A 15,554-nucleotide genomic window follows, 5' to 3' on the forward strand; every position below is an offset into this window, starting at 1 on the left:
TCTCTTGTTTTGTTAGAAGAATCTAGGCCAGCACTTTTAAAATCTTGTTCCACTTGATATCCAACCAGAACTACCAAATGCTAAATATTCTGATCATTAGATACTGATGATTAACGCAAATTAAGCAGTCAAGTCACTGTTTATGCTGATAATCTCTGCCATTAAAAAGGCATTCCCTGAATAAGAATAATAGTTATCAACAGATTGTAACACTATTATAATTGTTCAGCAAAAACTTCTCTCATGCAGCATCAGTGGATGGTTAAATGTCTCTCCCGCCCACCTGGAGTTTTCCTTTGTTATTCTATTCTCTTGTCATGAATTTTTCATCAGCCACTTGATGAGATACTTCATGCGTTTGCCGGATAAATCACAGTAAGCTGTGTTTGGGTAGGGGGTCTTATCTACTGTCCCACTGCTACATTGTTCTTTGAATGCAGAAGGCAGGGTTTATTTTTAATGGCCTTACCACAGCTTTGTCAGAATCAGAATGTCATTAGTCAAAGCAGTTTAGAGAAATGAGACAACACTTTCTGCTAGACACTTATGTTATTAAAAGAGTACTGCACTGATTTATATCTGCACTCCTATAACATTGTTGGACTCACAATGGAAATGTTTCATTAGATGCCTCTCCTTGTGAATAGCTGGCGCCTACATTACCTAAAAGGCCAGCAACAGATCGGTGAGTGCTATAGATCCGGTTCTGCTTTGCTCGTAGCAGCTAATGCAGACATGATAGAGGCAATTAGGCGGACATTTTGGCCTTTTTAGAGAATTAGCTTGATTATTATTACGGTGATTATTGCAGTGCAATTTGGTACAGATATGTGTTGTCCCAGAGAATGAAGAAAACCTGGGATCCCTGATGTCTGAATATCTGCAAAACTACAATGACACTCCCCTCAACTGTTATGTGTCTAATGCTAATTACCATTTGTTAGCATTCTATCATGATACTCTAAAATGGTGATCACGGTTACCATTTTACCAGACAACGTCAGCATGATAACATTGTCATTGTGTGAATGTTAGCATGCTGTTGTTAGCATTAAACTCAAACAACTACTGTGCAGTATACCTTACAGAGCTGCTAGCATGGCTCTAGACCAGGGGGTCTAGTGCAACTACGGCCCGGGGGCCAAATGAGGCCCGCGGACCATTTTGAATCGGCCCCCACTCAGCAAATTAAAAAAGTATGACTTAAGTATAATAAACTTCTGCTTGTCTTATATTGTACATCTTAAATATATACTATGTTCAATTATAAAACGGACAAGTCAAATCAAGCAGATTTGATTGGTTCTTAGCTAAAGGGGTTGTCGACCCTCGGCTTCGCGTCGGGCCAAACCACGCCCCTTAGCTGTGATATAATGAGCATATACCACGGCCTCTCGTGAGCTATTGCTTAAATATATTACACAGTATTAATGTGTTAAGAAAGCCCAATTTTCCAATAAATTCAGTCAATTAAAGTTGAAAACATGTTCTAACAAATCTAAGTTGATAAGAAAAAAGCCCAAGAACAAATTGACATAACAACCTTGAAATATACCTTTCATATTTTGTCTTATTATAAGCAATCTGAAGCTTCTGTTTGAAGGAATGAGCTGCTAACAAAATAAATGAAACCCCATGGAGAGCTGTGAGCTGTTTTTTTTTCTTACAGCATTTTCAAGTGTCAACAATAATTTACCTACATTGGATTCATTTTTACAACTTATGAGGTAGTAAACCTCATCTCTAGGGAGTGGCCCAGACCTTTTTATATTTTTCTGTATGTGGCCCTCGGTGAAAAAAGTTTGGACACCCCTGCTCTAGACTCGTATGACTGTGTTATTTTGCACAGGATAACGATATCACACTGATCTTTAGTTTGAACAGGGATGGTTGAGGATGTGTGTAAGTGGAAAGACAACACATACAAAAAAGTGGGATGAATACAATTGAGATGCTGGCACTGCATGATGATTTGACATGCAGCAAAAACATGGTCTCCTGAACGACATACAGTTTTGTCATTCTACTAAAATAGCCCAGTTCTGTCTGCATTGGCTCCATGTAATTTCAAGGACAGTTAGGACTATTCTCTATGGAAAGAAATGTTTTTTTCAAACTTCCAGGTGTGATGAATAATGTCAAGTGATACTAAGACAAAAAGTGAAATAAGAGAACCCAGATGTGTTGGACAAAAATCTGCTCATATCCGACCTTTCCTCTAAATTAATTTGAATCGGAGAGAATGCTGGCACAAACCAATTAGGCCGGAGGAAAGCTGGGGATAGGTCAACAGCCTGGATTTATTCTGCCTGTGCCAAAAATAAACCTGACAAGAATTAGGGCAGGAGAAAAAAGACCTGATTTGGAAAATTGTACTCTGTAGGTCATCAGGGCCAGGTAGGTGGGGATAAGTGAGTGGAAGTCAATGTCTTCCTCTGCACCAGTGGCTACTCAAGCAGAGATCATACTGTGTGTATGTGTGTTTGTGTGTGTGTTTTTTATTCTCAGACAAAATAATTTGCAGTGAAATCCAACCCCCGATGTGTCACACTAGCTGTCTGTAATGGCTGTGCGATAGGTATGTGCTGAAATTCGCCTGGTGCCTTGGGAAAACCTAAGGCGTCCCTCCGTCTCAGAGGTGCAGAATGGAAACCAATTTATGGGACATGTGACCCGACTGTGGCAAGACCCAGTGACCTCGCTAACAATGAAGGGAAGCCTTTCAGACCCTGCTATCCCCTCTAATGCGAGTGCTGTCCATTTGTATTGATTGTCTGAGACTTGTATGACCTGAACGGTAACCTTTTGTTGACAGATAGCTTCACAATATATACTGTGTTAAAAGAGTGTACTTACAGTGTACATGTAATGGTGTGTCTGCAGAACTGATTTATGTGTGTTAAGATGCTGGTGTGTGTACAGTGTACTCCTGTAGAAGTTGTCGTGAAATTGACATTGATTTTCATTAAAGCAAGATGGTGGATTTGTAAAGCCGAGGGAAGTTCAATTTGTTCAACATCTGCTCTTCATAAACTCACAATCACAAGTTTGGAAAGATATGTTTCTGTCAATGACATTGCACAGAATATGTGTACTGGTTTACACTACTTTGTGGGATATTGCTGGAATAAAACCACAATAATATACCTTATTGTGTAAGAATTATATGATGAGGACCTTGCAAGAACCTATCTATTGTTTTTTTTCTCAAAATGTAAAATCTGTTATGAAAAGCTGTCATGAGAAAATATCATCACAAACTAAATATCATTTTCACATTTAAAAATCTGAGACTTTTGTGCCAAATCATTGGTTAAAGCCATTAAATAGATCCACTCTTAAATTAATTTGCTCAAATTTGAGATTTACTGCGCAGTGTAGCAGTTTTATAGGAGCCGAGTATTGTAAGGTATACTCAAGCTACCAAGGGAGGTCGATTTTACAGTGAGTGCGCCTCCGGGAAAATCTTTATTGGGATAATGAGAGTTATTTTTGGTCTGTTTATGGTGCCCATTAAAGATGTAGTCCCAATGGAAAATCTATATGTACTGTTTTGATTTGACAGAGCAGCTCTTTGTCAACCAGCTTGTTGCGATGCTATGCCCACTTTCATTAAGGCCCTTGTCAACCAACACAGCTTTTCTCCCAGCTGAAATCGCCAAGTAGGCTTTAGAAATGGTTCTGCTCGGAGCTTAAGAGCACTTAAGAGATGCGGTGTTTGTTCGTCTGAGACACTTTGGGTGGATCTGGTTGCTATGATACGAATATTCACGTTATGTAAAATGTTGTCTCAAGGCAGAGTACTTAATTTGGTTCTGGGTGATGGATTATCTATAGCCATTACATTGTTTACCTCATTGTGGTAAGACAAAATGTTCGATGCCACCAAACCAGTACTAACTAAATGTTTTTTTCTTGCCACTAGGGGGCAGAGCAAAGAAGCCCTGAACACACAACTGACATATTATAACTTTTTATGTTTTTATGACTAACTTTGTAGCAAATAGGTGGCCCTTTACATTTCCAGTAGAAAATAAGCAACATTATTATTATTTTTTGCATTGTTTTTATGGAAACATAAGGATTTTAAGATCAATTTTCACTTTAGTTTTATCTCTGTTTTTGGTCTCCACCATCAATAGACATACATATCTGGCTCTAAAGCTGCTAAATGCCCGGTTCACCAGCTAGCCTCTAACTTTGTCTGTGTGGCCTTTGGTGCTAATCAGGTGAAGTTTACATTGAGTTTGTAGTTATTTAATAGGCTCTTTCACATGCAAGTAATCACGTTGTTAAAGCTAATGATCCAATTGGCAAACGCACACTCAGGAGAACAGCGAAAAGATTCGGAAGGTCAAATCGCGACTTATTGGACTACTTGAAACCATATTTAATTGTATCTTCGTGTCATCAAGTGTGCATTCATAAGAAAATATGTCAACACCTGTATATGATGAAGTATCACAATTTATTACAAAAACTAGAGCTTTTTTCATCTGTCCGTGTTGCCATGCTTTAAGCATATAACAATACAGTATAAAATCTCAACCCAAAAGTTGGATTGTAAAAGCAAAGATCATAGATGCTGACGCAGCATTTACAGAAGTTAAGACATGCTGTTACTGTACAGAGAACATTCCCATTGAAGTACAAACATCTGCAAAATGCGTCAATATCATCAACAAATTGCATTTTACAATAAACAATCTAATCCAACCTCATTCAAAGGGTTACAAGAAACACTTATTTTCAAAATAAATATACATGAAAATAAACACAAACACTCTGCAAATCATAATGAATGTGCTGAGATTTCTTTTTTCAACAGCCCAAGGCACTCAGGCTTGAATGTTGGCAATAAATACGTCATTCTTTACACAAAATCACGTCAAGCAGGTGGTGAGAGAGAAAGAATAGTGAGAGAGAAACAACGTCTTCTTTTCATGACCTCTTGACGAGCACGTTCCTTTTAAAGAAGTCCACCTTGTCTTTTTTCACAGTGAAAATCCCTGGCAGTCGTGACAGAAAAGACGTTTAAAGAAGTCAGTAGCTTTTTTGAATTGCGTGACATCTGTTTGCTAAAAACTACATGACCTCCTACTGTATTTGTGATGCTGGCCTGACATTTTGGTCTTCGAGAGCATCCTTTTCTCTCTGGAGCGATATCGGCTGCTTTTTCCAAACCATAAGCAGGTTTGATGGTGCATTCAAGCACCACAGGGTGCCAAAAGTGTCCATTTCCAGTGACCTGTCCCACATGAGTATGTGGTAAAAACCTATCAAGTGTCCGCAAATGATGCTTTCGGATGTCTATAACAAATCCCAGATGCTATTCATTGAAATAATCCTGATCTTTCAAATTAGTTTACCGATGCTGTGACAACAAAGTGGCTTTAACAAATGCATTTATCTTCTCCTCCCTGCAGTTCAGTTGAGCTGGCGACAAGCTTCAAATGTCCACTTCGAGGCTCCTCCGTAAATATCAAGGTTTGTCTCCATCCACGCAAAAACGTTGCCCACTTGCGCTTTGCTGCTGCACGTCGCCAGATTGTAAATCTCTCCCACCGATAGTTTCCGATCCCAGATGTGAAAATTTGCCAGGTCTCCGACGAAAGCTTGTGTGGCGTCATATCCTCCTCCCAGCGTGTCCTGTGGAAGAGACAAATGGATTTAATCAAGGAGGATATGATTTTCCTCCTCCGGGTGCTTTTTGGAAAGAACCAAATTGCTCCTGGATTATCTGGATTTTGTTTTTATTGATTAAATTGAACAAGGCATCTTCAATCCACTGGGATTCTTGTTGAGTTCCAGTTAAATATCATTTACAACAAGCATTGATTTGAAAATTGAAATCTAATCTCTTTTTCACAATGAAATAAAAACACTACTGCTAGCTTTTAATAATCCCAATGCATTGTGTCCTACCCCAACATCCTGTTAAAAATGAACTAAGCAGTGCAGATGTCCTCCAAATGTACTTAAATGCTGCTTTTAATAGAAGTAGAAAGTATTTAAAAACCATGTGCTTACTTGCTCTTGCCCAAGGATCAGCAGGCCATGTGGTTTGATAGGATGATAAGGTGCCAGATTCTCTCCACTCCCCCTCTTGACACCATCTTGGAAAGCTTCCCAAACACCATCACGAGTGGTCCATGTGACGCAAATGTGATGCCACTTTCCGTCATTGATAATGAAAGGCAGTTTAGCAACCTAGAAAGAGATACATGTGACGTGAATGTTTGCTGCAGTGAGCCCTTGAACACTCGCAGTTTTAAATCAATACACGGAAATACTTCTACTGTGTGTCACCCATGCCTTGTCATTGATCAGGATCTCCATAGCGTTGTTTCCCCACTCGATGAGGACCAGCTCGTTGGCTTGACCCGGAACTGCGTAGGAGAAAGGTGTGCCCACTCCTGGAGAAGCGTTGGATTTGAGCCACATGCAAACAGTGAGGGCGTACATCTCTGGCAAACTCTTCTTCACTTTTGCGTACATGTAGTTGGTTCTCAATGGAAACGTGAGCTGGAATTTATCCAGAGGCCTGTTGTCTCTCTGACCTGTGGAGAAGGGATGGTTGGCTTAAAACACTTAGAAAGGGAAACATCTGTTTTCTTTTTGTCAAACACATAATTTCCAATGCACACATCCTGGGGATTTACAGACTGCAGGAATTACATGTTACACAACAAATCCAGCAGATTTGCTTTAATCTCCCATGATAAATCTACCACAGGAGGACGTTGTTAACCTTCAGCTCTTGTTTCCTTCTGCTGCCTCATCTCTCTCTATACTGTTTTACTGCCATGAGTACATTTTCTTTTTTTGTGCAGTATCAGCGCTGTCCCAACGAGAACATCTTCTCAAATGGCTCACAGAGACATAAGGAGAGATGGGTCTCTCTCTGTGTGTTTGAAATGGTTTAATCTGCATGAATTAGATCAGGAATCTGCAGAATAAAGCGGGCTGCTTCAGCTTTGTGTGCGGATGAGCAATGCATTAAATCGACTGCTGGCCGAGGTCATTAAAGCTTATAATGCTATACTGAATATGCTAATGTGATTTTTCTGGTGCATTCTTCATCGCTTACAAGATAAAATAGCTTGCCTTTTTCCCTGATAAGAATCATGCATCAATTTTCACAACCACCAAACCCTGTTAAATCTCCTTTATACTTTTTGTGCGCAAGCCTCTTTTCCCAATTACCTTTCTCCAGGTCGGTGATCCTCTGGTGGAGAGATGTGAGCGTGGACTCCACTCTCCCACGCTGCTCCGTCTCATTCCTCAGCGTGGGTTTCCCCTCCTCGATGGTGTTCACCCGGGACAGCACTTGCTTCTCCAGGTCGTCGATTTTACTCTGGAGCAGGTCTTTGAGGCTGTTCGCCTGAACCGAGTTGTTACTTCTGCTGAATTGCTGTTGGGGGGGGGAGAAGCATTAAACTCATATAAGAGTTAGGGGCGAGGACAATACAGATTTACTTTTTCTATGCAGTAAAGAGAAACTTAATATGTATTTTGATGTGCTTAAAAAATGGTACATTTAATATAACACTGGCAATCAGAGACCCAAATCAACTATTATTGTTATATTAGTTAAAAAAAAGAGTTTGAGTCATAATTTGCGCACTGTGTGTAAATAGCTGCAGCCTACCTCCAGGTTTTCTAATCTCTGCTTCAGCGACTGTAAAGTCTGTGATAGTTGCGCCAAAGTGTCCGCGGGGCCCCTCGATACATCCCCCATAGTGTTTTTGCTCCCGGGTTCTTTCCTCCTGCCTCCGGGCTCGGCGCCGCTCTGACTCTCGCACCGAGACAACTTTGAGGTCAGTTCTCTGATCGTCTCCTTCTGGTTCATGATCGTCTCTTTCTGCTGTAAAACCGTCTCCCGCAGCTGCATAACAGTGGTCTTCAAGTCGTTCCCCGGCACGCTGTTCTGCAAAGTGGCTGCGCAAATGTCCATATCCTTGGGTACGGACGTGCAAATGAACTGCGTCTGTGCGCCAAAGTCTTGAGACGAACTCTCCAAAAACAGGCATGAACATAGAAAAAGTCTCCAGCAGATTCCCATCCTGGTGGCCTGCATGTCTGCGTCCGTGCTGGGTGCTGAGTGGTGTTTGGATGATGAGCCGCAGTGGCTTGACGCGCTCCTGTCCCCTTGTTGTTGTAATCCGTCTGTAGAAGTGCAGCCCGCTTTTATACAGCGAGCTGGTTCTGCGCAGAGCTGGTTCACTGCATCACGACCGGAGGGGAGGGAATCGCGCTGCCCCTGTTTAATCTGCTCCAGGATCCGCGTCACATTCAGGAGATGAAACCCATTTCGCTTTCAGCCTCCCTCACGTTAAATCTTTCATCATTTTCACACTATTTGTCATTCCTCGCTGTGTATATTATTCATCTGGAAAGCGGACATTTGTAGGCAGTGAAGTGGGGTTGCTTGTGTGGTGGATTGCCATGAAAGAAAGCTGTGTTTGTTTGGTTTTGCGCACACAGAAAAGTCGCTCTCACACACACATACACAGACACTGTAGGTGGTTGCAGATCAGAAGTTACTGCAATTCGTTGTCGGTGGATTCCCCGCAGATTCAGCACAATGGGGAGCTCTGACCACATCACATTATCACAGAGAGCATGCTGCTTAGTTGTTGGTGATGTTTTCACTTTCTTTAGCTCATAGTGTGCAGCATTACTCTGTGAGAATACTGCATTAAATACCCATTTTATTGTTTTCATTCCTTTCTTTTTTTTTTATTCTTATCTCTCAGGTCAAACTCATAGCTAAGGTATCCACACCCACGCGCACACACACACACACACACACACACACACACACACACACACACACACACACACACACACACACACACACACCGTACTCCCTTCCTCTCTTGCAGTGGAGATCTCCTCTCCACATCACTGCTATAATCACCTCTCTCAGTTTCTCAAATGATAATCTGTCCCCGAGCAATTTACCCTATCTATTATTCAGGAAGGACAATTTTATTATGTTTTCCCGTTGCCCACTCGGCTCTTATCTATTCTGGTCAATGTTGAAAATATAATGAAAACATTTTTGAATAAATAATGAAAACATATTGGCTCTCAGATTAAAATGGATTTCTCTTGGAAAGATGAACGCGGGGGAGAGGTACAGCGCATGAGACTAAAATCTGCATGTAACAAAGGGGATGGAGAGAGGAGGTTAGGTGGGTCACAGTTTAATTATTACATTTATAGCAGGTCTGTAAAGCTAAATGCTTTATAGCTGCAGGTGCCTTTTTACTGGATAGTAACAATAAATAGTAGATTAAATTATTTTCAGATCTCTAGGTGGAATATAATGTATTACTGTACACATTTAATTAGCGACTGATAATGGACCTAATGTTGCATTTGGGACATTTTGATTGAATAATTGACCATTGCATAAATATTGATTCATCCTGAACTCTCATATCCGATTTTTTTGTTAGGTAACCATTTTTGGATTTAAGGAAGTTATTACGTGATGATCTTAAAGTACATTAGGCAAAGTAAAAAGTGATATAATATTTGACATAACTTTGTTTTGTGAGCATTAACAGATTGTTTATTTGACGTCTCTTGTGGATTATGTTACGCTTTAATGACGCAGCAATATCTAAGAGGAATGAAAATTACGGGAGGTTTTAGTGACTTTACTCTGTCTCGTAATCCAGAGTTGAAAGACTGTTTTTGGATTTTATGAAACACAAAAATAAAGCTTACGGGGGCGAGAGGAAGTCATTTTTGGGGGGGCTTTAAAGTGTGGCATAACGTACAAAGAGGGCTGAAGGGCTGCTTTCCTAAATACTTTGCAAACAGATAAATGGAGTTATACAGGAAACTCAGGTGCAAGATCAACACCAAGAAGCAGTTTTATTTGTAAATGTAAAAAGCAGAAACCCCCGTACACAGGCAGAGGTCTTATTGCTTTTGGGTAAAAAGAAATACACAGAAAAGAAGTGTAAAAGCGAGCTGACCTACAAGAGCAATACATGCGAGTAAACAACTTCTTCTTTTCACAAAATCAACCATCTGGTAAATGTTTGCCGGTTATCATAACACTTAGTAGACCAAAGTTTTCCATATCCTTAGAAAGGGGATTTAATATCATCATCCAAAATGTTGTGAAGCTTAATGAGCAGAATAGACAAACGACCAAAAGTAGTTTTTAGTTTGGCTTGAGTCTATCCTTCTGTCTATAAAAAGGCAGAAAAGCCCAGACATCTTCTAGCCTGTGGGAAAGTAGCGCTGCAGAAGGTCCAAAGTCTATCTCTCATTATGAATTCATTATTTAGTGCTTCCCACACAAACAAGTCTCAAAGCCATATGCTTAAAGAGAAAAACCTTCGCTTCTCTCCGCCACTCAGACTCTACCTCTCTCCATCACCTACTGTACTTCTCCCTCCAGTCCTCCCCTCCATTCCTCCCCTCCTTTCCTCCCCTCCTCTCCTCTCCTCCTACAGGCATTAATAACAGACTGCTGTTTTCTAGCATATTCAGTCGCTCAAATTAACATTTTCCTCTGAATGCCACAAGTTCACCCTGTAAGCATATGGAGTTACACTGTGGTTAAGAAAAAAAAAAACCCACTGTAATGCTGTTGAATTTATAATGTTGTTAGCCGCGGTGTGCATGAAATAATAATGGTGTTTGGATGGAATTATTATTTGTTGTTCCAAGTGACTGTGCTAGACATGACGGCACAACAATCTGTGACACTGGAGATACTAATCTCATACACACAGCTGCCAGTAGCTCTTATCAGACTCTTCCACGCTATAATGCCTCGGTGCTGTTAGAGCTGCTGCCGGGCCGCCCTCCACCTGTTGTGGCGAACAGCATCTCCTTAATAATGCATTCAAACACACTGGAAATACTTTCTCCAGCACACGAGATCAATAGCTGTAATTTCACAGGTTGGCATTCTGCCTTCGCTGGCTTTCTCTCTCTGACTTCTTCCTCCTCCTAACCTTCTGCTGTGGTGTGGTGACGGACATTAAGGCGGAAAACATCCAGTGATTGTTAGATGCTTTTTCTCTGTTAAGGCTGTGTATAGAATAACACAATACTAAAAAATACTTAATTATGCTTTTTGGGGATTACCCTTTCCTGTACTGTAGGTTTTTTTATGGTTTTTCGTGCATTAATAACAGACTGGTATGAATGGTATGCAAAGGCTAAAATCCCAAATCGCCTTTTAAATTGGGTTTTCTCTCCAATGTGACTCCTTTGTTTACCTCCGAGACATAATGACATAATTACGTAACACTTCACAACAATCACAACAGAGTCGGCTGCAGCTAACCAATCGGAGCAGACTGGGCTCTGGTTTCAGACGGAGGGTGAAAAGAGGTGCTTCATCACAGGATGTATGAGAAAAAAACCTTTTTGAACGATAAAGCAGGTAAACCTGTCACAATAGAGGCAATAAATACTAATATGAAACCTGAAATAGAACCTCATAGGGCTCTTTAAATACTGTAAACTGAACATTTGATCTTAGTACATACTGTCATAAAGGTTTGAGTTGGATTCCATGTTGCCTTTTATAAATAGATGTTTTTACCAAAGAAAGAGGCACATGTAAGTGATAACACCACAACGCTCTATATTGAAACTTACATTTCCAACAGCCTAACTTTTTTTTATCATTCTATGTTTTTTGTTTTCAATGATAAATAATTATCAAATCAAATCAAATCAAGTTTTATTTATATAGCACATTTATAAACGATTTTTGGTCGAGCCAAAGTGCTGTACTAATAAAAATAGCCTACAGTGGAGACACTTTACAGCAAATACAACAGCACAGATTGTTCAGAATATCAGTATGAGAGAAAACGACACCCTCTGTCCTTAGTCCCTCACATCGTACAAGGAAAAACTTCCGGAGAAAACCCACAGTTTAAAGGGGAACATGGGAGAAACCTCAGGGAGAGCAACAGAGGAGGGACCCCTCTCCCAGGACGGACAGACGTGCAATAGATGCCGTGTGTAAATCAAAGAGATAATACATTTTGCAGCATATCCAAATGTTAGGAAATGCATGTGTCTGTAACAAGAAGATGAATCTAAGAAGATGTCAACTACAATCCTGTGGGAGCCTTCAGGGAAGCAGCATGACGAGACCCAGGCAGGACCACAGAGACAGGTTCAGCCACGACCCGAAGTCCACGACTTAATCCAGAACTCAGGATAGAGGATCCAGGACGCAGGACCACAGCAAGAAGATCAGCCTCGACTCCGGATCCCGGCGTAGATATAGACACAAAACAAGAAACAATTTGGCTGGGTTAATCGGAACAAGAGAATACACAGACACAGACAGACAAGGGAAGAACAAGCACTCCCTTAGAGTAGGTTGAGGGCAAAGGGTAGCAAGTAAGATAGTAAGAAACAGAGGTGGAGAGACACTCAGGGATCAAGGTCCCCACTGGAGCCTTAGTTGGAAATTGATGAGAGATAGGGAGGTACGCTGTGTCTACGAATCGTAACACTCCCCGGCCTGTCGAAGCCACTCTGCAAACCGTGCAAACATTAGATGTTTTTCCAACTTTGGATTTGGTTCCGGCACAGGATGTGGTTATCCTTTGCTAAATAAAAAATTGTTTTAATATTCCTCACTGTGAGGTATTACAAAAAAAGCATCATTTTGGTATCTCTGAAAATACATCTTGCACCGGTATTGAAAAAGTTTAAACAATACCCAGCCCCAGTTGACGGTGCCATTTAATTCCAAGAAAACCATAATGGTAAAATGTTAATAAAAGTGTTATTATATTTCTGGAATTCAGCTGTTTTAAAATTGCTGTTCTGGTTTCTGTCTTTTAGATTGTTTTCAAATGTTGCAATCATCATTTTTTGATCTAACTGAGCATAAAAACATTGGAGACTCAAGGCTGTTAAAAACACAGTTAGCAGGACATTTGTATGGTTTGTCAGATCAGTAAAAAGACTGATGAATCCAGGAGACATTTAGCAGTGATACACATTCAATCACAGATAATTAGCTGCATACCTACATGTAAAGATATGAGTGAAGCGCTGAGGATCTCAGAGGTCACCAACACTTAATACAGTAGTACATCGTACAGTTAAGACTGGTTTGAAACCCCCTTTATACATCCTCATGGACCCTTCGTTTTATGGAATTGTATTTATTGTACTCGAACTGTATTTGTGTCATTGTGTTATGTTTCTTTTTAAATTGGTATTTTCACATTGATCTTATAAGATACGTTTGTTGTTTTTACATACATTGACAATTGTGTTTGTTGACTTGTGAAGGCCTCTGAGACAAATAGGATTTTTGATTTTGGGCTATATAATAAACTTCAATTGAATTGAATTGAATGAATGCTCCCCATGTCAGTGCAACCACTGTGTGGAGCTGTCTCTGATAAATACTGACGGTATCATCATTCCTCTGGACAAAAGACTAATTAGGCCGCCTTTCCAGAGAAGAAAAACAGCTGCCATTTTGGGGTCACTGGAACTTAAGTATGCAGTAGCTCAATAGAGCGAGGGAAATGTCATGCAGTTGCCAGCACCGCGTAAAAAAAGTAGCCCAGGGAGGCTAATTAAGACAAAGACATTTATAATCATAACATCCAATCACTAACCCCTTTTTTGTTATTTCCCACATGCTCTCCAGATGGAGTTTCTCGCACAGTATGGTTGCTGTCCTTATGTTTTATTAAAGGTTGTGATTTAATTATCGTTCCTTTTTGCACAAGCTGAGTGCCTATCTGAAATTGATACGATGCATCATCTGACATTGGCACCGTTTGCTGTGCCGATGCGACTCTGCTGTCCTCTTGCTGAAGATGATGAGGAAATATATAACAATGTGCACATGGAGGTCTTTTTTCTTTGGTATTTCATTACCCTGAGTATGTGATGATTGGATACAGAATCGCCAAATTTACTGTTGGGCCTGGGCTTTTACAGCTCACTCATTCAGCCTTTATATTTTTTGATCTAATCTACTGTGAGACGCATTCTCAGCACTCACATACTGTATTCATGGAGAGCTTTATCATCTCGTATTTGTATATGAATAAGCTTCTTGCAATGCACCACCTTTGATTGCCTTTGCTGTCTTGTACATGTTTGGACAAGGTCTATGCCTGTCTTTCTTCAAATGACATTCTATTGGCACTTTTTTATTTCTTTAACAGCGGATAGATAGAAAAACCACTATGTTCATAAATAAAGGCACTCCACCAATATTACACATTAAATTCCAGGGACATACTTATAATGTATGTTGTGGCTCAGGGGGAGTTTAACAATAACCCAATAACCCTGTGATGTCATTAGGGATGCCTTCAGGTTTTTAAGTCTGCATTGGCTCCAAAAAAGCTTTTGAAAAAGAGAAGAACCTGTGGTACCTGCGGGTGTAGACTGGAATAAAATATAGGATTGCAAGATCAAGCAGGTTTGCCAGGTACAGAGGGAAAAAGAAAATGGCAAACTCTCCCTTTGAAAACTGAAGCCAATGCGGAAATGCCTTAAACCTGCATTTTTATTTGTATTTGAGGCGACTGCACTAGCTGCAAAAACAAGACCAATTGCATTAAAGACTATGAGAAAATGACTCTACTTCTGACTTGACTAAACCTCAGGAAACATGTTCCTGATTAGTTTATGCACACTCCAAATGTTGTTGTACAGCTTGATGTTCATTTTGTGAATTGTGGTCACATTTAGAGTGAGGTCACAACCATGCTGTTTGACATATTTTCTCTTAGGACTTTTAGCGTTTTCAAAGTGTGTTTTAATTCCAGTTCATGTAGGTTAATATAGTAGCGTTTAGGACACCTGACAATGTCAAAAGTGTTCAGTTATACTCCGTGCCACTGTTGTTTCTACTCCTGGTTTAAAAACAAAGATGGTGACAGTCTAAAACCAAGATGGCGTCGGCCAAAATGCCATACTTAAAGGGGACCTATCATGCAAAATGCACTTTTGTACGTCTTTTATATATGAATATGTGTCCCCGGTGTTCCAGGGAACTCACCAAGAGTCAGAAAACACAACCCTCTCTCTTTTCCTCCATACCCAAATCTCTTAAAAAGGGGCTGCAACGGATCTGATACAGACTGATCCAGATTTGAACACTGCCCTGACGTCAGGACGGTGGCGCTACGGCTATTGGTCAATTCTCCACCTATCAGGGGAATAAGAGGTTGGGCCACGGCTGGCCATTGCCGCTCGAAAGCGCTGGAGACGCTGTAGTACATATGCCAGGCCTGTAAGTGGCGCTGTAGTCTGCCACAAATGCAGCGAATAAGACTTCCCGTTGCTTGCTTTAAAAGTAACATAATTCATTATGTCAAACCTTGGAACGTATCTAGATATCCCTGCCCTTATGCCAAAGGAACTTGCAAATGAATATGTGTCGCCGTTTGATGTCTATGTCTGGACTGCTGTGTAAAAAGGAGGGTTTCTGCCCATACTTCTTTTCTTACTTCTATAAGAATAAAACACGGAGGACGGAGATCTCTTTTTTTCCCCCTCTTCTGACAGCCCAG

General features: G+C 40.5%; 1 protein-coding gene and 1 long non-coding RNA gene across 3 annotated transcripts in view; one reads left to right on the forward strand and one right to left on the reverse strand.

Moving 5' to 3' along the window:
* Positions 1-4,449: 4,449 nt before the first annotated feature.
* Positions 4,450-8,146, reverse strand: nptx1l (neuronal pentraxin 1 like). Of its 2 annotated transcripts, none has more exons than XM_010783255.1 (5): positions 7,652-8,146; positions 7,207-7,414; positions 6,316-6,560; positions 6,035-6,210; positions 4,450-5,653 (listed from the first exon to the last, which is right to left on the reverse strand). In XM_010783255.1, exons 1-5 carry the CDS (start codon positions 8,078-8,080, stop codon positions 5,428-5,430), a joined length of 1,284 nt encoding a protein of 427 aa, XP_010781557.1. In that variant the 5' UTR covers positions 8,081-8,146; the 3' UTR covers positions 4,450-5,427. The 2 variants fall into 2 exon arrangements, with proteins under 2 accessions (XP_010781557.1, XP_010781556.1); XM_010783254.1 differs by having other exon boundaries at positions 4,450-5,649; positions 6,031-6,210.
* Positions 8,147-12,288: 4,142 nt separating this feature from the next.
* The window catches only part of LOC104955865 (uncharacterized), a 23,379-nt gene continuing 20,113 nt past the window's right edge, over positions 12,289-15,554 (forward strand). The window contains exon 1 of the long non-coding RNA XR_799491.1: positions 12,289-12,374. This is a non-coding gene — a long non-coding RNA (uncharacterized lncRNA). The remainder of the gene's footprint in view (positions 12,375-15,554) is intronic.

This window comes from Notothenia coriiceps, unplaced genomic scaffold (assembly GCF_000735185.1).
Source record: "Notothenia coriiceps isolate Sejong01 unplaced genomic scaffold, NC01 NC01_scaffold00024894, whole genome shotgun sequence".
Taxonomy (NCBI): domain Eukaryota; kingdom Metazoa; phylum Chordata; class Actinopteri; order Perciformes; family Nototheniidae; genus Notothenia; species Notothenia coriiceps.